The 25,561-nt window shown below is 42.4% G+C and overlaps 1 protein-coding gene across 2 annotated transcripts in view; it reads right to left on the bottom strand.

Annotated features, from left to right (window-relative positions):
* ACTN2 (actinin alpha 2) overlaps positions 1 to 25,561 on the bottom strand; it is a 119,303-nt gene that overhangs the window by 63,048 nt on the left and 30,694 nt on the right. For both annotated transcript variants that reach the window (XM_085851875.1, XM_085851874.1), the window contains exons 2-4: positions 10,887 to 11,001; positions 4,944 to 5,063; positions 3,450 to 3,536 (exon numbers count right to left, since the gene is read on the bottom strand). In XM_085851875.1, coding sequence (XP_085708001.1) covers positions 3,450 to 3,536; positions 4,944 to 5,063; positions 10,887 to 11,001 — 322 coding nt within the window. The remainder of the gene's footprint in view (positions 1 to 3,449; positions 3,537 to 4,943; positions 5,064 to 10,886; positions 11,002 to 25,561) is intronic.

Raw genomic sequence — 25,561 nt, 5'->3', positions numbered from 1 at the left:
AAAAGGATATCGAGAGTCTCCGCAAAGATGACTGCATCATCTGCGAAATCAAGGTCAGAGACCTTGACATTCCCAAAAGATGCACCGCAGCTTGATCTCTCCGATATCCTCCCCAGATCCAGTCCATACAAGTGCTGAAAAGTGTGAGGGCCAGTACACACCCCTGATGAACTCCAATAACAACTGGAAATAAGTCAGAGATGGTATCACCACATCTCACAGCACTTTCAGTACCAGAGTATAGTTCAGACATCAGATCGATCAGTTTTGGTGGCACCCCACGAAGACCAAGAATCCTCCAGAGGACATCCCGATTCACTGGATCAAACGCTTTACAGAGATCAACATAGGCTGCAAGCAGCCCCTGCCGAAACTCTCTGCTGCATTTGGTGAGGACCCAAAGAGCAAGGATACGGTCAATCGATGACCTCTTTGTTGTGAAGCCCGACTGCTCTGGGTGCTGGTGCTCAAGCAGATGGTGGCGAACCCTATCAAGAATTATCCGAGCAAAGACCTTGCCCGGCACTGAGAGCAGCGTCACCCTTCGGTAGTTGTTGTAGTCTTGGCGATCACCCTTCCCTTTTCTGAGAGGGACAACAAGGCCCCTCTTCCAGTCAGTTGGGATGATGCCTGTGTTCCAGGCAGAGCAGAGAACTGCATGCAACGACACGAGTACAGCATTTCCACCAGCCTTGAGAAGTTCGGCATGGATGCCACAGATTCCTGGAGCTTTACCCCATTTCAACCGGTTCACTGCAGTCTGTGTTTCCACAAACGAAGGTTGAACCACAGTTGATTGGAGGGTCAGTGATAAGGATTTTAACACCTCTGACATCCAACTCGACAGCTGGTGGATCAGCCTGGTGCAGCCACTCAAAGTAACCGGCCCAGCAGCCCTTCACTTCGGACTCCTCTGTCAAGAGTCCACCGCCCTCTGCTCTAACTGCAGTACACCGAGGGATGGGCTTGGATGAACGCAATGTAAGAATTCCCCTGTAAACAGGCCGAGAATCACTTGACCACAGATGATGCTCTACCACCTCACAGATTCCTCGCACATAGGCCTCCTTTTCCACCCTGAGCACACGTTCAGTTTTACACCTCAGCTCCCTGAACAGCTCAGTTCTGCCATTCAGCCTGGCCCTGTGACTCTGGTCAATGGTATCCAGTGTCTCTTGAGAGACAAAATTCGTCTTCACCCCACGGTGAGTTCCAAGGCATTGACCGGCAACATCAAGGACGGTAGTCTTGAAGGCACTCAACAACTCTTCAGGATCCCCAAAAGCAATCAGACCCCCCAAATCTCCACTGAGCCTGTTTGCAAACTTCTCAGCAACCCGCTCATCCTTGAGCTTGCCAACATCCAGCCTCAGCTCGGATGGTACCATTCCCCTGGATTTAAGCTGCAACTTCAGAGTTGCTGCAAGCCTGTGGTCAGTATTGAGGAACTACTCCGGTAGACCCTGCAGTTCTGGATCATCCTCCAGTGACCATAAAATGAGTACATGGTCAATCTCCTTTGCCACACCTCCACTGTTGGAATACCAAGTCCAGCGACGAGCCTGTGGGTGCAGAAATCATGAACCAGCCACCCTAAGTCCATGACTTCTTGCAAAGTCAAGGAACTTCGTGCTCTTCTGGTTCACAGTTCCAGACCTATGGGAACCAGCACATCTCATGACCATCCCTATCGGTTCCAGTCGATGCATTGAAATCCCCCAAGACTGGAAGAGTATCTCGTCTGGGGCACTGATCAACCACAGAATTGAGCGTGGCATGGAATGCGTCCTTCACGGTGAGGTCACTCATCTCAGTCGGAGCATATACAGAGACCAGGGAAACGACACCCAAAGAGTGCCAAATCCTTAGTCTCATAATACGCTCATTGACTGGTGTTGCCTCAATTATCATTGGAGTCAGCTTATTGGACACAGCTACAGCAACTCCTTGGGTATGGTAACCATCAGAGTGACCAGACCAATAGTAGGTGTAACCACCCACCATGATCTCGCCACAATCCGGTCTCCAAACCTCAGAGTGCTGCAATACCGATGTCCAAACGCCCTTTGATAGGTTTTGTTTTTCATCATGCAGGGTGTCCATATCATACACCCTCTTCACTAATAAACTTGTTGGGATTGACGGTTTAGTCACCGCCAACCCGACCATGGAAGAGTCAGCTAATTATCATTGGAGTCAGCTAATTGGACACAGCTACAGCAACTCCTTGAGTATGGTAACCATCAGAGTGACCAGACCAATAGTAGGTGTAACCACCCACCATTATCTCGCTGCAATCTGGTCTCCGAACCTCAGAGAGAGCTGCAATCCCGATGTCCAAACGCTTGAGCTCAGATGATAACAGAGACAGGTGATCATCCTCTCTTTGGGATAGGACATTCCAGGCACCCACCCGAAGGGACCGCCTCAGGTTAACCCAAAGAGACCGCCTCAGGTTAACCCAAAGAGACTGCCTTCTGGTGGACGACACCTCAGCACTACCCCGACACACTCTTCCGCAATCTGACCCGGGAATGTTACCCCGTGGTTTCACTCCTATCATCAAAGATTGGGGATCCCGAAGGCTTTGCCCCAATTCCCATCATCCGGTGAGCTGCCCTGTGAAGGGAAGTTGTGCAGGAGGTACTCCCACCGAGTGGGTTTTCAGATATTTTTATGCTTTTTGTATGTTTTGTGGAATGAAGGGTTTTACGGTGGCCGGAGTGCAAATCCTGCCACCGACGTCCTAATAAGAAGTCACGCAACTGCAGGAGGACGTCCGCAGACGTGGTTGGGTACTAGATATGGATGGCCGTTGGCTCACAAGGAGCTCCTCCGCCCTTTGACAGGTTTTGTTTTTCATCATGTTGGGTGTCCATATCATACACCCTCTTCACTAAAAAAACTTGTTGGGATTGACGGTTTAGTCGCCGCCAACCCGACCATGGAAGAGGTTACTACAGGTTTACATGGTAGGATGGTACCTGTAGCAAGTCACAGATCTAATCTGACCTGACCTGACTAATGGTCATCCGATTGGTGTAAAATGGCTCCCAGTCCTTGTTTTACTACATGGTGGAATTGGAACGGATTTATAGAAGCGTTATTAACTATTCATAAATCGGTCGTGGATGACGGGGAATTTCAGGCCAATTATGTTATTAATTATTTCTCATTGAATATGCCAGATATTGATGAATATTTCGTCAGTCCCATGAATAAAAAAGTTTATTTTTCTTTAGAAAGACACAAAAATTGCCTTGTATTCAACCCATCATGTCAGTCGTGTGTCCGTGTGAAGAGTTGGATGAGCCAGCCAAACACATCCTCCATGAATGTGATGTTTGTCCAAAACACATGTCACTAATTTTACTCTTGTATTCATACATTTCTATTCAACTGGTGTGCAATGTTCCAAAGATTGACACCACTGTGTTGTTTTTGTTTACCTTCAACAGAGATGTCCTGAATGGCGAAGCGTAGAATAATGGTCCAAATCATGCCCAACGTCATCTTTCCATTGCCATCCACAATCTCTGCACAAGTACAATTTTAGTTTGACATGAATTTTCATTCATTTCGAGTTTCAACACTTGAGTTTTAATATGTACATTATATTATTTGCTGTATGATATGAGATTACACAGTTTTTAATATCCATAAACAAAGCACTGTAATTACCTTTGCCACTGAAGGTGGACAGACGTTATGTTTCCCCTCCTCGAACTCCCTACCCCTGTCTGTTTGTCTGTCTGTGAGCAAGATATCTCGAAAGGTTATTGAAGGATTTGGAAAAAATTTGGTGGACAGGTTGGGTGTGGGACAAGGACGAATTGATTCGATTTTGGTGAAGATCCGGATCCGGATCCAGACACTGGAAATTTAAAAGTGATTCTTCACCATTTAGAGATAGGGTCAAAAATGATATATAGCATGATATTGAAAAAAAGTTGTTGGTGGATTCGGACGAAACTTGGTGGATGAGTTGGTGAGCTGATAAGAACCAGCCGATTAGATTTTGGTTCAGGTCCCGATGCAGATGCGGTCAGTGGGATACAAAACGTAAACCGTTCACCCTGGCAGAGGAGGTACGTCTCCACTGAGTGCCGTTCTAGTTTGCTTCTATAATAATTAGCCTCGCCAGTATCCCAAATGGATGGGAGAGGGTATTGTAAGATGTTTTGTCTGTCAGTGAGTCTGCATCCGGACATCTTTAATATCATGCCACATTTGGCCCGAGGCACAGTCCCACTAAGTTGTCGAATGTAACCGAAATATTTTGGTCTCATTTAACCCTAATCTGATTTGGCATCTTGAATATGCCTTGTGTCCAAATTATGGCCACCACACCTATTCTTGAGGGTGTGTTTACCCACATCACTAGCTCGTGGCTGCAAGGCCAACGGGCGCATCCAGCTGGCCGAAGTACTGATTGACAAAGTTGTCTAAGTTAACCATAACATTTTACGTGTAATTTAACCATAATCTGATTCTATACCTTGAATATATGCATTATGTTCAAGTTAGAGATGAATAAGGATAACTTTTACTGTATGCAAACCATTAATGATGTATGTATGTATGTATGTATGTATGTATGTATATATGATTTCATTGGCTGGCTTATTAGCCTCGCACATTGCTCTCTATGGAACAAGAAAACATATTGTGAAGGTGCTGTGTGTCAGTACGTCAGTGAGTGAGTCCACACTAGTTCTCAGATCTATTGTAACTTATATACAGTACCCCATCGAGGCTCCTCAGCATTGTAAATACTGTCTTACATTGTAAAAATTCTCACAGTGCTCCAAAACAATGTAACAGTCATTTTAATACGTTGTGCAAGTGATATTAACAGCACGGTTCCCCATACATAACTTTGATAAATGCAGTGTACGAGGAGCACACAACTTTGCACAAATTGATACAAATGAACCACAGACCTTCGGCACCAATAGACACCAGTTTGACCCCCTTGCTTGCAATGAAGTCCAGGGCCTTGTTAACATTGGCAATCTTGTGGAATCGCATCTTGCCTTTGTCAGGTTTTGGCAATCGCTCACCTGTGGTGCAAGGAAAGGTATGTTAAGTTTCCATTACCATGTTTCTCTTGTACACTTGTCTCACTCTCTGGTGGCAAACTTGCATACCCGAGGTGTGAAGTAAGGTGGATGTGATATTAATTTCCAACAAAGCAGCAACAGTGCAAATTTGCCAGTTTCAACCTATATCACCGTTGAATGTTGATGGTAAGGTCTTTTTTAGAGATTCTTGCAGTGTAGCTTTCTTTGGTGGAGAATGGTTTTGTAAACATCATGGTCCAGAGAAGGCAGGGGGTTTTCCAGTTTAATTCATCAGGACAAGTGGAGAATGCAACATTGGTTTGGAATTTGCTGCACCAAGTGAGAGTGAATCGTTGGCAGTGGTATGGATGGGATCTGGTGAATGCTTATGAGGCGCCGCGAGGAGGAGTGATGTAAGGGACACATCGGCCATTTTGGAGTTGATGCCATATAGCACTATTTTAACCCTTACCCTATCATCCGAGCCTATCATCATCATATCATTAAAAAATGTCGCTTACATCACTCCTCCTCGCAGGGCCTCAGATGCATTAATGCCACAAGAATGTACCCACTTCCCATAATAGCTTGATTTCTTTGTTTTCTTGTGGAATGAACAACTCGTCTTGCTTAGGTTAGTGTAGATCTGCGTCGGCGGACAGGGAGAGCAATGCAGGAAATCAACAGGACGTTAATTGAGGTATGTGAACCTCCATGGAAAGCATGGAGAACTTGACGGTTTCTGCTTTAACCTTTCATCGGACCAAAAGGGTGGGAAGCTGGACAAGGGTTAATGCTTCCTCTCTTTTACTCTGACAAAGGGTTAACCCATAAAATGTCAGCTTCAGTCAATTTTACAATTACATTATTTTGTCAGACAATAGTTGAGGGTACCCTGATGGGTGACGAACATTCCTCTTTCTGAACAGGGTGGCAAGTTGATGGTAAAAGTGCAAGGACACAATATGCTGAAGGAGTCAATTGATCAGGTGTCAAGGAATGTTGCTCCTGAGTCGGGTAGAGGGTGGAAATGTAAGGCTTGTGCAGAAGTGTAATAACTTTCAATCGCACCGAACACATTTCTTCCTGCCTATGTGTTGAGTGATGTGGAAAGTTGGAGATGGGGAAAGACACAGAAGAAAGACAAGAATAAGTGACAAGTAGTATTCCATATCAGTCTGTGTTAGGACCTTTTCTCCTTTTTAGGTCATCTCTTCGAGCATGACCTAATAGTATTGGTGTTGAGAGGAGAGGTGATGATCCGTCCGTCCGTCCGTTGCGAAAATGACGATTTTCAAATTCTATCTCCTCCGCCATTTCTCAAGCGATCTTGAATTTGATTGTGGAATATAAATCTATGGGACAATATCTAAATTTTGTCAGGCCGGATTTTCGACATTTGATTTCGTTTTTGCGTCACGTGACTTCAAATTTTGCAAAAAATGCCCTACCTTCAGGAGGCTATATATTTTCTCGCAGAGATGACCGTCACTCCCGCACGGGGGTAATTTTTTATCTTAATAATCACCTATGAATGAAATGGATATAAATGCTTTTCAGTAAGATGTGTAAATTTACAGATTACATGAAGCTCGGAGGTGATGTTGTGTATCCCAGGCTTCAATGGTAACAGAAAGGGTAGTGGTTAGTTTCAAACCATTGTAGATGTGCTCACTGCTTGAGTGGAAAAAGGTTGGCAAATTGAGTAATATGGAGAAATGCAAGGTTCTGCATAGTTTCAGTAAGAACATGAACATGGATTTTACATTACCTTGGTAAATATGGGAACACGTTGGATTGGAGAAGGATTCAGGAATGGAAGTGGATGGGACACTTAAACCGTATTCTTAGTGTCAAGCAGTGATTGTGTAAGGCAAACCATCATCTCAGATGCATCAGCCATGGGATAGTGCACAAGACATATGTAGTCAAAGTCATCCAAGAAGTTCTGTCATGCCTCACCTGGGCTACTGAGTACATTTTGTGATGGTTCTAGGTCTAATCAGACTTAGAGGAAAGACTAAGAAGTGTAGTGTTTTGTATCATCAAAAAGACAAGGCTACAGTGGGGATCTTTGTCAATGTATAGGGAAAGTGAAAGCAGAAGGAAGAAATATTTCATATGTGGAGTTATTAATATATACAAAAAGAGTTTTGGAGGAGGTTGTAGAGGTGGAGCGGAGTTCTGGAGGAGGTTGTAGAGGTGGAGCGGAGTTCTGGAGGAGGTTGTAGAGGTGGAGCGGAGTTCTGGAGGAGGTTGTAGAGGTGGAGCGGAGTTCTGGAGGAGGTTGTAGAGGTGGAGCGGAGTTCTGGAGGAGGTTGCAGAGGTGGAGCGGAGTTCTGGAGGAGGTTGTAGAGGTGGAGCGGAGTTCTGGAGGAGGTTGTAGAGGTGGAGCGGAGTTCTGGAGGAGGTTGCAGAGGTGGAGCGGAGTTCTGGAGGAGGTTGCAGAGGTGGAGCGGAGTTCTGGAGGAGGTTGCAGAGGTGGAGCGGAGTTCTGGAGGAGGTTGTCGAGGTGGAGCGGAGTTCTGGAGGAGGTTGTCGAGGTGGAGCGGAGTTCTGGAGGAGGTTGTCGAGGTGGAGCGGAGTTCTGGAGGAGGTTGTCGAGGTGGAGCGGAGTTCTGGAGGAGGTTGTCGAGGTGGAGCGGAGTTCTGGAGGAGGTTGTCGAGGTGAAGTGAAAATTTTCAAAAGGAAGCTGCACCAGTTTGTCTTGAAGTTATTGGGTTTGGATAGAGTGGTACAAATAAATAGGTGTGTGTGTGTGTGTGTGTGTGTGTGTGTGTGTGTGTGTGTGTGTGTGTGTCGTTGATCCTTCTCTCCATAATTCAGGTTTCAGAAGGTGGAACAGAGTCCTCCCAGGACTCGAAGTATCTACCTTCATTTTGGTGAAGGATCGTGATTCATAGCCTAAGTTGTGAACTTTTGTTTTTCTCAAAATTTTGTTTTGAGGGCCCTTTTGAGGATCATCACCAAGCTCAGTGACAGCTTCTAACTGCAGTTAGTTTGTCGTAATGTTCCCAGGAATGGTTTTTATGATCTCTGTGAGGTGCTTTTTTATCATTCCTGTTGCTCCAATTATCACTGGTACAATTTTGGCACTGTTTAGATTCCAAGATCTTTTCACTTCATTTTTGAGGTCTTGGTATTTGGTTTCCTGATTTCTGTGTTGTTGAGGACATTATTGTTGGGTACTGACACCTCGATTAGCGATGCCTTCTTTACCTTTTTTGTAAGTCGGTACAATATCCAGTTGCAGTGCTTTGTTTTCTATGTTCACGCTCGATGGGATCATCAGGTTGTATGTGAGCGTTACTTCCTCGTTCTCAATTATCGCTTTTGGTTCACTTTTCCATGAGTTTTCTGAAACTGGGATATTGAGGCTTTTTCAGATGTACCAGTGGGTAACTCTACAAACTCTGTTGTGCCGTTGCATGTACAGCTGTTCTGACATGAGATTTTTTTTTTACATCCCGATAGGAAGGGGCTCGTACTTTCTGTTTTTATGTTGCAGAATCTACACCTGTCTGATTGCCTCATTCCTGCCATTTTCTTAAAGCCGTGGGTGCAGTGTCCTTGGTTTTGGGCATTTATAACGATTCGTTCTCCATCCCAGTTGAGCTGACCTCTCCTTAACCATCCCAGAGCCTCCTTTGTTTGTTCCCCATCCATTCAACTCATTCTTCTTCTTTTTTTTAACCTTCCTGCTCTTTTGTTTGTCTCCCGGTTGTTGGTGTATGTCTGTTGATATTTAATCTCGCCAAAGGACAGGGTATTGCATTTGGGTCTGTTTGATTGTTTGTCTGTTTGTTTGTTTGTCCGCACAGAATTTTCGTGTTTTTCTCCACAACCATTTGTTGGATTGAGACAACGTTTTCACCATTGGAGCGACTACTCATGTAGAATGTTTTAATGATAAGTATGACATCATAGGTCACGTGGTGTAGCAGCCATGTTGAAAAAACAGAAAAACTTTGGACCTCTGTATCTCTGAAACTGCACCAAGGAAAAAAATTGAAATGGCACATGGCAAGTACTCCTCATGGAGAACAAGTGTGATTTTTTTATGATGTCATAGGTGCCTTTGTTGTGTCATAATTGCATATGTAGAATGCTACATCTGATCAGTATGAAAAATTTTGAGGGTCATCTTGGGATAAAATGGTCCACAGAAAATTTTTGATGACCTCATCGGTCATGTGATTCGGCAGCGATATTGTTTTTTTTTAAATCTTTAAAAAGTCTTCTTCTCTGAAGTGGCTGAACAGATCGAGGCGAAACTTTACATGTATGACCGCCTTTTCATGAGGAACAAAAGGTTCACATATATGACATCATATGTCACACGGTTTGGGCAGCCATATTGGATTTACCCTTAAACCAATAAAAATATTCTTCTCCACAACGGCTGAACAGATCGAGGGGAAACTTCACATAAATGTACCCCAAGCCTTGGGGATACCAGGGTATTCATGAATAATTGATGTCACATGGTCTGGCAGCCATATTCTGGCTCAATCAATCTGGCACAAATTGGATTCGGTAGTCTGTTGCACTTTTTACGTATTCAGCCAATCTTACAGTTGTTACTGTTCACTTGGTTGTGTTCCATCAAGCTGCTACCTCCTTCTGGTCTCGAAGGGTACATTCTGGGGATGCATTGAGTTTTGTAAAACATTTTGTGCATAGTGAGGAGTTTCCTTGTGTTTGATATGTAGTTTTGATTTCTGCTTGTGACCAGTTTATTATTCTGCAGCCATACTGGAATATTGGTATTGCAAGTTGGTTTAGGGCTTTGATTTTGTTTCTTGGAGAGATGTATGTATTTGGTGGCCCTCTTCTACTCTGAGGTATTTGTAAGATGCTTCATCGTCAAGTTCCTGTGTTGTTGTATTTATGTCGATTTTTATGTTGTCCATTTTTGTTGGTCTAACTTGCAAAAATGTACACTTGGCACACTTATCTTGTCCAAGTTCCATTTTAATGTCATCGGAGAACTGTTTCACTAATTTGAGTTGTTTTGCCAATTTTCGTCATTTGGTGCAAGGAGTTTTATATCATCCATGTACAGTAGATGCGTCACCTTCCCTGTCTCTTTGGATGCTCTCTTGTTGGACGTTGGAGTGTATCCATGTCCTTGCTCATTTATGAGGTTTCTCAGTGGGTCCAGGGCCAGGCAAAATAATAGGGGTGAAAGCCTGTCACTCTGGAAGATCCCAGGACACATCTTCACCCCTTGTATTTCAATCTTTCATTCTGAGTGCTGTAATATCAATGTGGTATTCCAAAGCTCCATTGCTTTCTCTGTCAGTTTGATCATTTGGGGGTTGATCTTGTACATTTGCATGCATTTTATCATCCATGAATGTGGAACACCATGAAAAGCTTTTTTGTAGTCTATCCATGCTGTGGATAATTTGGTTCTTTTTGTATTGCAGTTTTCGAGTATGACCTTGTTCAGTAGTAGGTGGCTTCTGTAGTATCCTCACTTGCGTTCCTTCTGTTCTGCCTCTAGGCCTCCTCCTTATGTTGGGTGGTGTGTGTGTGTGTGAGATATTTTGACATTGAGATAGTGTGTGGTATGGCCTCAATAGTTTGAATGGACTTTAGGTGCAGTGGAGTTTCTATATTCCTCTGGTAGCTACATGAAGGAGTTTATCTGTAAAAAAAGGTGCCACAATATTTTGGTCTTTGTAAAGAGTACAAACATTTGTCATGCAAGAGATCAAATAGCATGCAACGATAGTTTGCAGTTGTCAGGTAGTTTGGATTAAAACCACAGCTTGTTGAAGGTTCATCATGACTTTTCGAAAACCCGGATCACCCACCAGAAATGACTTCCAGGAGAAGCATGAGCTTCAGTCCATTGCGAAAATCTTCCTCTATGTTCTCGATTTGCGTGCCTGCTTTTCTTAGGTGAGAATTGCACCAGGCAGTAAATGTCTGCATAAGGAAGGACAAGAGAGACTTTGAAACACATGTACACTGTCGTTTGTTTTTGCAACATTTGTACTTCTACGTACATGCTAATGTACTGGAATAACAATTGTTCTCTTTTGTTAAGATGTACCAAGAACAATAAGGACAAGCTGGACAAATTGACCATAGTACATGGAATTTTAACCTCTTTGCATCACAAGGAAAGTGTACAACACATCTGCCAGCATTTGGTTAACATGTTTCCTCTTATTCATGTCATTACTACCACAACAGTGCATTTGTAAATACATCTATTATTTAATCGGTTTCTTCATACATATGGATTATTGTCTCGTTTTTATACAATATTATGTAGAAACACTTATACTGTGACAAAAGATGTTTCCAAAAACCAGCGGCTGTACAATCTCTCTTCCATTTAGCGATTGTTTTTCCAGGTGAGCTAAAAGGTGTTTCAGCTGTCGTTGGATTTAGATGTCTTTATTGCTCTGCCTGTGAAATACTGAATTATTAAGTTGACGTGAGAACAGCACCATATGGAAGGCCTTGGGTGTTAATTCATTTATTCACCAAGTTCGAGCTGTTTAAACATAGAATAATGCAATGGATTGTCACAATCATACATTAAACATGCACATTACACTGAGCGGTAATTATAATAATATTAATGTGAACAACATTATATAATTAGAGAGTTCATTGAACACTCTACCCCAGCAGTGTTTAAGTATATACTTCTATTTTAATAAAATAGTGATTTTAAAGATTGTTAAAATAAAATACGGAAGTTTAGTGCGACTGAAATAGAACGCAGCGTCAATTGAAATCATACATATAGCCATGTTGGAGACCTCTTCTTTATCCTCTCACATACCATGCCCTCTCATGATATATATATATATATATATATATATATATATATATATATATATATATATATATATATATATATATATATATATATATCATGGTTCTTGGAAGTATGATAAAGGCGATTTGTGTTTTGCAGTATTCAAGTATATAATTCAATTTAAATCGAGGTTTAAAGGCATAATATTACCAAGGGTCTATTACACCATCCTATCTAGCACGTTACATTAGTTATTTGTGCCTGTTGTTTGTGTCCTTTATGACATCCTTGAAAACAGTAAGTTTCCTGTTTGGAATGATTTTCAATTTGGCTTGACTGTCAGGCAGGCAGAGAGACTAAAAATATTTTCTAACTCCTGTCTGCGCATGTATGATCAGGACGAATTCAAAGCCAAAATACGGTAAAAATAGAAACTTGTCTTCTTCCTATGGAATTTAAATAAGGTGTTCCTCGATCATAAACTGATAAGACAGACAGATGGACGGACAGACATGAACTAAATGCTTAACCTCGCTTTTCGCTTTGTGTGCATGGGATAATAATCGTAATTATAATTATTATTTATATGTTTCACAATTCATTGGAGAAGTTTATACTTTATACGGATTTGTTGTTATTGTTATTATTGGCATGCTTTGCGTTTGTACATATTTTACTGAAACCTTAATATTTCATTTCATTTATATTATAAAGGCAAACATTATAAAAACTTCCTTTAACCAACTGCGATGTTTTACAAACAGTTTTCAAAATTAAGCCTGCCTGACATGACAATTTCCTTGTGATGTTATGACTCATGGCTGGTGGATCACTGCCTATGCCACTGATTCAGTCATGTGACTTCATTAGATGTGTATACCTCAAATGTGGCCAAATTGATCTGCAATAATCATGCTCCCTTGTAGAGTGGAACCAACTTCAACATTCTCTTCAATCTCATTCTTCTCTCCAAGTCTTCAAGGCAGCTGATCCCCACCATCTCAGATCGTCCCCAATCTAAAATCTATGATCTTTTCTACCCCCATTCCAACCCCAAATGCCAAGGCCTCCTCCTTCCAAATTCCAGTTTTTTCTTCCTGAGAGTTTCCTTCTGCATCCATCTTGTGCACCCCATACATCGTCCACTACCCCCTTATTTGTCTCAGTCTCCTGTTTTGTAATTCATCCCTGCCAATGATGTTTCCCCTCTTTCTCCTGTTCCTTTTGCTCTGTTGCATCCAAATTCATTCAGTGTTCTCACTCTTCCATGAGCCTTGATGTTGTACACAAAAAACTACTGTACTCATACACCCTTGTAAATACTGAGGGGTAAAATACCACAATGTATTTCCAAATGGTGTCCTGTGTTATTTAATGCTTCAGTAGCCGATTCTCTCATGGCAGAATAAACCGATAACTTCCTCCTTGAATGCTCAAACAAATTGACAGGTAAGAGTTGAATGTGAACTAGTTGGTCACCATTATTAGTTTCAAAGTTTTCATTCAAATTTATTCATTCATTCATTCTCGGTAGTAAAATTCCGCATGGGCCTATATGGTATTTGGCACTGTGAGATATCACCCACGAAAGAATGCCGGCTGTCGCTGCTTGCCTGATATGCAGACGGCCTGTCACACTTTGGCTGTGTGCAAAGGGCATGTGGGGCTCGATCCCCAAGTCTTTGGCCTGACGTAGCGTTGAACTTGCGTCTCGTTGAAAACTATATTATCCTGGCTTGTCATGGTCCATTGTGATTGTACGAAACCCTTTTAATACTCCACTCAAATTCTTGCCAAAGCTCCTCTGCACACTGGGTACCTGTGAAACCAGTGCCCATGTGAAAGCATTTATTTGACTTTCAACACAGATCGAAATCAGCAAAATGGAAATAAGCGTTTGTTTATATGTGGTAGAGAATGTTTTTTTGTACATTACAAACAAAACCAAAACACAACCCCACTTTGTAAAATTGGTTCTAATATAGAATCGATTATTTGCTTGTGGACTATGATTTGGAAGGAGTTCAGTTTATCGCAGTCTGTGAAACGCTTGGATATGAAAAATCGATGTCTGTACATCGGATGTAGTTGTATTGGCTTGGTGGTTAAAAAAAAACAGAAAAAAGGCGGATGGTGAAATATTTCCTTTGGATGTCTCGTCTCTCCGTCACGTAAAATCCCTGATTGAGCTGCATGAAAAAGGTCAAACAAGCATCAGATTGATAGTTCGTTCCCACACACTGGTCTACTTCACTCAAATAACTGTCATCCCTCAATCACTGATCTTCGATGTATACGAGAGGCCGGCTATTTGTGGGGTTACTCAATCTAAGGTGCCACACACGGTGCTTTAGTTGACCAAATTTAGCCATGGTTGAGCCCAACAGCCGTCCTGACTGTTTGGCTAAATTCGGGCAGCACTTGCAAGCGGAAATTCAAGGCGAGTCTTACCCTGTATTACTCACTTGCTCTTCCATGTCGCATTTCTTCTTTCCCTTTCTATATTGCTACTTACACGTGTTGAAGTATATATATATATATATATATATATATATATATATATATATATATATATATATATATATATATATATATATATATATATATAATTTTTTTATCCAAAGGCAATTTCCAGGATATATGAATGCAAAGTTTTGAATAGCGACTGACAGGTTATATACCATTCCTTTCACGTCATAAAGGCACATTGGGCTGCCGAGGGAGTTTCATTGGCAACGAGTACAGTCCTGGACGGGTAGTCACTCAGATGCAGGTCAGCCCGAATGGTTATTACCCCAGTATACTGGTACTCATTTCACCGACCTCAGAAAGATGACAGGCTGAGTCAACCCCACCTAGTGTTAATTCAACAGTGTACGGGGGCTGGAACTCCAGCTCGAATTCAGGACCATGAGATCCCAAGCCAGCTACCTCAATCACTTAGCCAACACCAGGCTTGACTGACAGTTTGACTTGACTGACACTTAGCCAACACCAGGCTTGACTGTCAGTCCTTAAACTGACAGTTTAAGGACCTGGAATTTTAATATTGTTTCCTCAGACATTGTCTAGGAAATACAGATGATGTTTTGTAAAGAAGCAAACAAAAACAACAAGTTGGTATTGCTTTGAAAAAGCAGGTACGAAAAAGCAAACATTAACCAAACTATTCCTGCATGATCAACACTTATCTGTGATTTATTTTGTTCATTTGCAATTGACCATTCGTCAAGTAGAAAATGAATTTGTCAGCTTTGGAACAAAGTTGTTGCCAGCCTTTATCCAAGTTTTCAACTTTGATTTATAAATAAACATAAACTTAAACAAGTGGTGCCAGGCACAACAAATCCCACCCATTTATTGACGAAGTTATGAGCGAAAAACGATTTTGATCTTTTCGTGACCTTGACCTTGACCTTCGATCCAATTGGACCCAAAAGTTAATGGGGTCGTCCAAGGTTCATTGCCCACCTGTGGATTAAATTTGATAGTGTTTGCTAAAACCGTTTTTCCATAAAGTTGCTAACAGACAGACAGACAAACAAGCAGTCATAGACTGGTACTTACAAAATCATCAACTTGACCTTGTCTAATAAAAGCTGTCTCAAGAGAAGGTAGCGACGCAAACCAGAAGTTTCTACGATGATTCTGTACCAAATCATCAAAAATCGAATGGTTGACCTCACTGTGACCTTGACCTTTGAACGATTTTGACCAAAATCTAATCAGCGCTAACCATAACCGTCCTGAATCACGTGGTGTAATTTGACATTGGTAGCTTCTTCCGTTCTCGAGTTACCGCGGATTAACGTAACGTAAAGGTCACACTCGACGGCTACCCCAACTCGAAAGGACGCCGGGGTGAGCGCGATGACGTCAGCGCGCACACGCAAAACCTTTACGTGACTCAATGACACGTCTGCTCGAGCGCGCTGCGCCACATGACGAGCCGTGATGCGGCGGGTGAAATATTTTTATACAATCTTAAAACGTCTCCAAAACATCCGATTTTTTTTACCAGAATTTCGACAACCGAGTGTTAAACGTCCTAAGCGATCGCAAAAACCGAAGATAAAATTAAAATCGAAGTTAAAACGAACTCGTAACGTCGACCGAAGCAAAAATACTCCATTTCTCCACAGGAATTTACGGAATTATTTAATATTATTTTATCAAAGTCATAAAACCATAATATTCGGCCATCCACAAACAATCTTTACACCATCCGACGGCTTAGCGAGTCAGGCATGCGACGGTAAGCTTTATTGGGATGAAAAATGACTTTTAAACACCATCTTTATCGAAAACACAACGCGGCCTACAACTAGGCAAGGCGTTCTGCACCATAGGCGCTAACACTGAAATTTTTGAAACAGCCGTAACTCGACGAATTGACACAAATTCCGCCGAACTTACTTCGATCTTCCAAACTCACGCTCCGTCAACAATACCTGTGGTAACTTTTCTCGAGTTATCATGTTTTGGATGTTTGACCTCACTGTGACCTTGACCTTTGACCGATTTTGACCAAAATCTAATCAGCGCTAGCCATCACCCTCCTGAATCACGTGGTGTAATTTGACATTGGTAGTTTCTTCCGTTCTCGAGTTATCGTGCCTACAAACAAACACACAAACAGACAAATAAAAACACAAATAGAGGATGGAAATCATCAATATACTTATGAAATCTTTAGATTTTGAAAGTAACAAGCAGTCATAGACTGGTACTTACGAAATCGTCAACTTGACCTCTGACCTTGTCTAATAAAAGCTGTCTCGAGAGAAGGTAGCGACGCAAACCAGAAGTTTCTACGATGATTCTGTACCAAACCATCAAAAATCGAATGTTTGACCTCACTGTGACCTTGACCTTTGACCGATTTTGACCAAAATCTAATCAGCGCTAGCCATCACCCTCCTGAATCACGTGGTGTAATTTGACATTGGTAGCTTCTTCTGTTCTCGAGTTATCGTGCCTACAAACAAACACACAAACAAACAAACACACAAACAGAAGACTGAAGTGATCAATGTACTTACGAAATCTTTGGATTTCGTAAGTAACAAAAACAGACAGAAAGGGGTGAAAACATAACCTCCTTCACCTTCGGTGGTGGAGGTAATAACCATTTCGAGCCCTAAGAAGCACAGGAGTTTCTTTCTGTCCTTGCTGCTTGCTCATAACAAATGGGGAAAGAAGCATCGAGTGCCATTATTAGCTTTCCCCACAAGGGTTCAGGAAGTACTTTGTAGATCTCGCTCTGTACTTGGCACGTACACTGAATTCAGCACGAATACTTCTTCGGATCAAAATACATTGTTAAGATCTCCAGATTGGAGTACAGCCGCTGCAGATGAACTCTTAAAAAGCACATTGGCAGACAAGAGATTAAGTACCAAAAGCAGGTATGCACACTCACCTCTGAGCTGTATCGTCTGGGTTCGAATCCTGACCCAGCTCCAAATTGTCATCCTGGTGTTTTGGAGGTCGGGTGATTCATCAATGTGTGTGCCGTCCTTCGGATGGACGTTAAAAAGGGTGTCCCTTCTGAATGCATGAGTTGTCGGATGTTAAAGATCCCATGGTGTCCATTGCGAAGAGTAGGTGAGCTATATATGGAACAAATTCCTGCTTTAATCTTGCAATATTTTTTACTAATCATACCAAATTTACCTTGCACTCAGTATTTGTGTAGTTCTGCTGTTGTGAAGTCAAAGGGAGCAAGCTGAAATTTCAAAAAGTCATTGTTGACTAGTATATAGTTGAGAGTATCTGTTTGCCACCTTCCAGGCAGATGATGGAGAGATGCTCCAGAGCAGGTAGTATAACTGACAAGATGTCAAAGTAGTCGTTCAGAAACCTCTTGACATTCGCATGTGAAAAACTCAGTGTTTTGAGTGGCATTGGGTAAAGGAGAACAAACGAGGGATGAGGAAGCATTGGTTGGCCACTCCTTCTTGGTGGACAATACCAAGTTCAAACATGCGGCCTTATCACTTGGAAAGTCTGTTGTGGAGCCACCTGTAGAGAGTGAGGGGATGGATGGAGAGCACCCACAATATACTGACTTCATCAGCTGCCATGAGGTCTTGGAAGAGAGAGACAGCTCAGAGAGTTCAGCTTTAAGTTGAGTCTGATATTCTATTTCAGCTTGAGTGAAGTGAGAGACATTTATTGTGAGGTTTGCAGAGTGACCTGGTTTCACTCAGTTGAATTTGCTTCCTAAGACAAAGGAAGCTACTTGGAAGTAACTGCCTCGCCACAAGCCTCCAGGTACCAAGGCTGAAAAATTGGGCAGATTTTCTGCATGAGGAATGGAATCAATCTGTGCATTAGAGAGTGGAAATATTTCGAGGAAGAATCCTAAGTCGGTGTGGATAAGATGATGAGGCAGTTGTTGAGTACAATTAGTCGATTGAAGACCTTGCCAGACAGTCTCTAAAATGATCAATACTGAAGCATTTAGGCAGCTCTCTCACGATATCCAACATAATTGTAACCTTAATGAAGACATGATCAGAGGAGCCAAGTGGTGGACAGGAGAGGTGAGCAGTCAATTTGATCATTCGAACATCCAATAAAGAAAGTGACCTATTTGTGAATATCCAAGTCAGAAAATTAATTGTCTTGTTGCCTCATAGAGGGCCTTGGTAGCTATATCATGAGATGATGGAAGGAGTGCTGACATCCAGCCAGGTGGAGAGGGGCGCAGTTGAAGTTATGACATGTTAAGAAAGGAGAGTTGGGTTGGGTGGTTACCAAGAGGTCCATGTTCAAATAGTGAGGGATACATAGATTCAACAACATAGAGGCAGGGTGGTACACCATGTCGAGGAACAAATGGTTACAGAGGGATATGCCAAGCCAGAGGTACTGCACAGGGGTAAGCAGATATAGTACAGGCTGGCTATGGTGGATGGAGTTTCTGATGAAGGCATTGACTATATGGCAGGTGCTGGTCCTGTCAAAGTGGTGGAGTAGCAGCCAGGAAGAGATATATAGCAATCAAACATTTCCTGTGAAAGGAATGTCTTTGTTAATCTAGCAATCAGGGATGGGGGATAAGTTGTGGCAGTGGAGGGAGAGAAAAGCAGAGGGGGAGAAAGTGGATAGGGAATAGGTGGCAGATGAATAATCAGAAGGGAGTGGCAAATAGTGAGATGAGGGGCAAGACAACAGGAGGATTGGCAAAGTGATTGAGTTGTATAATCTGTCACAATCTGTCACAAGTATACGATACATGTTTACACTGTCGGGCTTGGTTTTAGATTCTGAATTATTATTGCATGCTTGAAGGAATATTGGTGGTTGTAGTGGTTTTGTGACATTTATTTTTGAGGCAGTAAGAGATGTGGTTCAAGAGGTAAGGATGTCAGATGGGGACAGTGGGGAGTGTGTTGTAAAAGAGGAAAGTGATCATGGTGGGAGTTTGAGGGGGTGGGAGCATTCCAGCCACAAAAAAGCACAGAGCAAATGAACAAACAGCAGTGCAGCCACAGGACGTGGCCACATCAAAGTAAGCAGAAAGAAAATGTGTACACAGCCATTTACAGGCACATGCATGACAAATTACAACAAAGAAACACATGGTGAGCAGCAGTGGAGACCAAGCGGAACAACGATGGAAGTGCTTTCTAATTGGTACAGGTGGCTGCACAATGGCAGGCATTAAGACAGGCACACAATGTTTTATTGTTTGTTTTTATGTAGCCTTATGCACAAGGGTCACAGAGTGTCCATCACACAAAATATATGTGTCTGAGGTTAATCCAAAGACTCCAAAGCTCAGTGGGCTGTCGCTGCATAAGTGGTGAGGTCCTTGGGTTCAAGTCCTGGATTGAGTCAGAAGTTTTTCACACTAGCCCAATGCAGGAATTTATTCCTGTTTATTTAAAAACATATATTATAAAGCTCTTTCTAACCACTGACTGACTCTGTCACTGACACACTGACTGATATTAAAGATTGGTACCTTCCGGTGATGTAGAAAGTTGATATTTTGCGTGACGATGGACATCAAAGCCGATACACCAGGAAAAAATCACAGAATCGTCGGACAACATCGATCAACAAAAATATAAATAAACGAAAAAAATTAATGCAGGTTAGCGACCTGAGACAATGGCGAAGCACGGTTCATATGCTTACACAATATGTAAACACACCCCGCGAGTATATGTAAACTCCCATGCTTTTCCAACCAAAGGAAGCTGCAGAAATCAACCAAGAAAAGTGACACAAGGTAAGCCCTTTGCTGTTTCAAACCCGACCTGAGTTCTTCTACAGCTGCAGACATGATTAGGTGAGAGCTGATTGGTATCTCTATCAGGAGATGACGGTCGGAGTGCTGACATCCAGCCAGGTGGAGAAGGGTGCAGTTGAAACTTAAAATGAAACATAGTTGAAGCATAAGAAATGGAACTGGACTCGTGTTTTATCAAAACATTATGAACTCGTTCTTTCAACCCTCGACTGATATGACTGCTACTGGACCAGACGGCATCAGTTCATGTGTCCTAAAAAAAAACTGCTCTGCTGCTCTTGCATATCCTCTCTCTGTCTTTTTCACCCTGTCATTTGCGCTCGGTCATCTTCCATCTGCTTGGAGATCAGCCTATGTCACAGCATTACATAATTAGAATGGAAATCGGGAGAATGCATACCTCCACCAGGCTGAACAGGTTACGTTTTGTTTCCCACTGATAGGCCAGATCCGGACCTGAACCAAAATCAAATCGGCTTGTTCCAATCACCGAACTAATTCATCCACAACGTTTTGAAATATCATGCTATACTGCATGGTATATCGTTTTGGACCCATCTCTCAATGGTGAAGAATCAGTTAAAAAATAAAAATAATTCTCGTATCCGGATCCAGATCCGGATCTTCACCAAAATCGAATCAATTCATCCTTGTCACACAGCCAACCTGTCCACCAAGTTTCATACAAATCCGTAGAACGTCAACTTCACACATGGATTACTGACTTCCTCCACTCTCGTTAGCCAACGTGTGGCGCTCAACTGTATGCTTCCATCTCCTCTCCCTGTCAAGGATGGAGTGCTGCAAGGCAGTGGTCTGGGCCCAGTCCTCTTCCTTCCTGATCTCCATCAATGATCTCTCTGACTCTCTGGAAAATCCTCTTTATCTCTTTAATGATGACTCCACCCTCTGCCTTGACGTCCCTCATCCTTCGGACAGGCAGGCAGCAGCCTCTTCCATCTCTTCAGATCTTGAGAAAAAAAAATCACAAGCTTGTCAAGCACTTGGAATATGTCTTTCAATCCTGGACAAATCTCACACTCTCACTACGTCTTTCCAAAAGGACAGTCTGGAATGCAGGCAACACCGTGAACTATAGCTCGTGACGGGAAAGGTTTAAGTGAATCTCTCAATATAAATTATATTTCATGGACTTTAAAAAAGGTCAATTGTGTTGCAATCTTGGTTTCGCTCAGAGCCAAAGTTCTGAGCAAATTACACCACCCACCACAAAATGGTGGTGCAACATAGGGTGGCGGCGGTTGGATTTGTCTGAAAAGAGGGCAAAACATCCTGGTTAAGAAATAAAATTTGGCATCAACATCAATCTTGCCTGTTCTCCCGTCATTTCAAAAGTGAATGTTGAGCTTTTCAATGCAGTTCGAGAATAGGCCGCCATAAACAGGAGACAGATGAACGCATGGACAGACACCACGGTTCACAATATATCATACTCATAGATTACTTCCCTTCAAAGGAACTTCAACACAGAAAGAGATCATTTGGCCCACGAAGCCTGTACAATGGTTGCTAAACGATGATTTTTTTTTGTATGCAGAGTCGAGGCGCGTGGAATTGATGGAACACCTGATCAAGATGGAACAGGACAAAAGGTAGTGAGAAGGTGGGTGGGGGTTGCGGTGGACAAACGGTGGAGTTGAAGGACAAAATAAAGGGAGAAATGGGGTGGACAGGATGGATACAGAAGGAAACTTCTTCCTCCCCCTCCCCAATCCTCCCCATCCCCCTACTGTCTCCCTCCCTCCCCTCTCCCCCCTCTTTTTTTCCTCCTCTCTCTCGTTCCCCATCTCTTCCCCCACTCCCCTTTCTCTCTCCCCTCATTTTCCCCCTTCCCTCTCTCCCCCCTTACTCCTCCCTCCCAAACTTTCTTTCTCCCCACTCCCCTGTCTCTCCCCTCCTCTCTCCCCCACTCAGACTGGGTGGTTTGTCATTACTTTCCCAGCAGTAGTTTGAGCAGGAATTTGTAATTTGGCCACGGTGCTGGCAATAACTCACCCACTCTTTGTGAAGGACACCGTGTGGATCTTAATATCCATTAACTAATGTCGGAAGACAGGACGCCCAGTTTAACATGGAGGATCAACACACATTGATGATTTACCCTGGTTGTAAAACACCAGGACGTCATTTTATAGCTGGGTCGAGATTCAAACCCAGGATAGACAGCTTAGAGGTGAGTGTGGGTCCCTCAGGGTCATTCTGTCCTGTCGGCCAAGGTTGTACCATAGAGCACACCGTTAATAAACAAACTGCAACTCCATGTTGCATATATGTATATTGTATACGTTAAAAATGTACATGTCATAAAAGTAGAATCCGAATCCGAAAAGATTGCTACTGGTGGCCCCGGACGGTGTAACATGAAATCAGACATCCAATAATTTCCTTTAAAAGAGTGAACAAATGCATTTTGGAGCCATTTTTCATCACTTCCTCCTTGCGTATTATTTCATGAAATTGGGTTAGAAATGAATCGCTTTTTCCTAATGTATATCTGATTTCACTCGAGATTTTGACATTATTTAGGCCATGAGTTTTGATCATCAAATGTGGAATCAGATTTAGAATATCAGTTTTTAATAAGACTGTACTATCTCATCTTTCCAGGAGCCAATCACATTCCACCTAGCCTCACACAGCCAATGAGCGTAACAGCTAACGGATGAATGGACAGCCATCTTTGTCACACACACATATGTATGTATGTATGTATGTATGTATGTATGTATGTATGTATGTATGTATATATACACACAGTTCCAAACTGCCCGTTGCAGCGTTGCTTGCTAAAACAAAAGATTTTTATGGCAAAATTATTTTTATTTTAACAACAAAATCCAAGCACTTCTCTATAATTATGTTTAAGGTTTTTGGTTTTGTTTCATGAAACTGCTGCAACTGCAAAGCGATTTTTTTTTTTGTGAATGACTGCAGAAGTATAAAAACTATGGAAGCAGCAACATATAGTTGGTCATGTCTCACACTCTCACGACGTCCCTCCGAAAGGACCGTCTGGACCCCCCCACCCCCATCTACTTCTCAACAATTCTCTTGAAGAAGTCCTTTCAACTTCTGGGTCTCACTATCTGCCATGATCTTTCTTGGGAAAGCCACATTTCCAAGCTGGCCTCCAAAGCCAGTCGCCGACTGGGCATCCTCCATCGTACAAAGTCCTTCCTCGGCACACCTGAGCTCCTGACCACATACAAAGCTTTCATCCACAGCCTCACAGAGTACTGCTCTCCGCTCTGGGCTGGTGCTCCGGCATCTCATCTTTCTCGGCTTCATGCTGTGGAAACCAAGGCATTTAGGATCATTGGTATCTCCCGTGATGAGGCTGTCTTTGGGTCTCTCACTCTCACCGCAGGCAGGTCAGTGGTCTCTTTTCTGGCCTCGCCCCCCTGCTCTGTTTGAAACATGTCCCCCCCTCCATATTTCCACAAGGTGCTCAAGGTCCGCCAGCAACCCCGTTCTCGTAAAACTACCAAAATCAAGAATCACTGCTCACCTTCACTCTTTCATTCCTCTTTTTTTCCCCACCTTTGGAACAAACACACTTTCTTCAATCCCACTCTTCCCTCCAGGTCTTCAAAGCAGCTGATCACCACTATCTCTTATCTTCCCCCATCCAAAACCATGATCTTTTCTACCCCCATTAATCCACGCCCAACCCACCTCCTTCAAATTCCCTGCTTTCCTTCCTGAAAGTCCCTGTCATGTAAGGACCTGAAAGTCCCTGTAGTGTAAGGACCTGAAAGTCCCTGTAGTGTAAGGACCTGAAAGTCCCTGTAGTGTAAGGACCTGAAGGTCCCTGTCATGTAAGGATCTGAAGGTCCCTGTCATGTAAGGACCTGAAGGTCCCTGTCATGTAAGGACCTGAAGGTCCCTGTCATGTAAGGACCTGAAAGTCCCTGTAGTGTAAGGACCTGAAGGTCCCTGTCATGTAAGGACCTGAACGTCCATGTAGTGTAAGGACCTGAAAGTCCCTGTAGTGTCCATCTTGTTTACCCTGTATAACCCACCTCATCCCTCTCCCTTCCACAGATTTCCTCATGTCTGTTCCCCACTGTTTTTTTCTCCTGCTCCCCTTGTTGTAAGTTCTGTGTGTTGGCTCTCATATGAGCCTCGACAATCTATTTAAAACATGAGATAAAATAAAAAAGTGTGAAAACTGGATCACACAGGTACACCCCATCTCATTGCAAAGTTTATCCTTGAGCCTTGCCAAAACACAAGCTGTACTGGGAACTGACATCGTTGCTGAGCAAATTGGAAGGACTCGGTTGACAGTGGGCTGTATTGTAATGGCGGGAATTACCACGGTTTTGTGTGATCTTGCAATTGTTGCTGCAGTCGTCGTTCGTTGATGTTACGTCCAAAAAACTTAATTTATTGTACAAATCGTTCATCCCTTTATTTGGGGAGCGAAAATTGGCAACAGTCCACTGCCTCAATCACTAAATACAAATAAACCGGCTTACATACATGAAACAAAAACACACTCACTGCGAATAGGGCATATATAATACATTATGGTGATATAGCACACTCACTGCTAATAGGGCACATATAATACATTATGGTTATATAGCACACTCACTGCTAATAGGGCATATATAATACATTATGGTGATATAGCACACTCACTGCTAATAGGGCACATATAATACATTATGGTTATATAGCACACTCACTGCTAATAGGGCATATATAATACATTATGGTGATATAGCACACTCACTGCTAATAGGGCACATATAATACATTGTGGTTATATAGCACACTCACTGCTAATAGGGCATATATAATACATTATGGTTATATAGCACACTCACTGCTAATAGGGCATATATAATACATTATGGTGATATAGCACACTCACTGCTAATAGGGCACATATAATACATTGTGGTTATATAGCACACTCACTGCTAATAGGGCACATATAATACATTATGGTTATATAGCACACTCACTGCTAATAGGGCATATATAATACATTATGGTGATATAGCACACTCACTGCTAATAGGGCATATATAATACATTATGGTTATATAGCACACTCACTGCTAATAGGGCATATATAATACATTATGGTTATATAGCACACTCACTGCTAATAGGGCATATATAATACATTATGGTTATATAGCACACTCACTGCTAATAGGGCATATATATTACATTATGGTTATATAGCACACTCACTGCTAATAGGGCATATATAATACATTATGGTTATATAGCACACTCACTGCTAATAGGGCATATATAATACATTATGGTGATATAGCACACTCACTGCTAATAGGGCATATATAATACATTATGGTTATATAGCACACTCACTGCTAATAGGGCATATATAATACATTATGGTTATATAGCACACTCACTGCTAATAGGGCATATATAATACATTA

This window comes from Eptatretus burgeri, chromosome 13 (assembly GCF_056783735.1).
Source record: "Eptatretus burgeri isolate ZD-2024b chromosome 13, Ebu_testis_v1, whole genome shotgun sequence".
NCBI lineage: Eukaryota > Metazoa > Chordata > Myxini > Myxiniformes > Myxinidae > Eptatretus > Eptatretus burgeri.
Note: the sequence above shows the minus strand (reverse complement) of the source record. Positions and strands in the feature narration are given on the sequence as shown.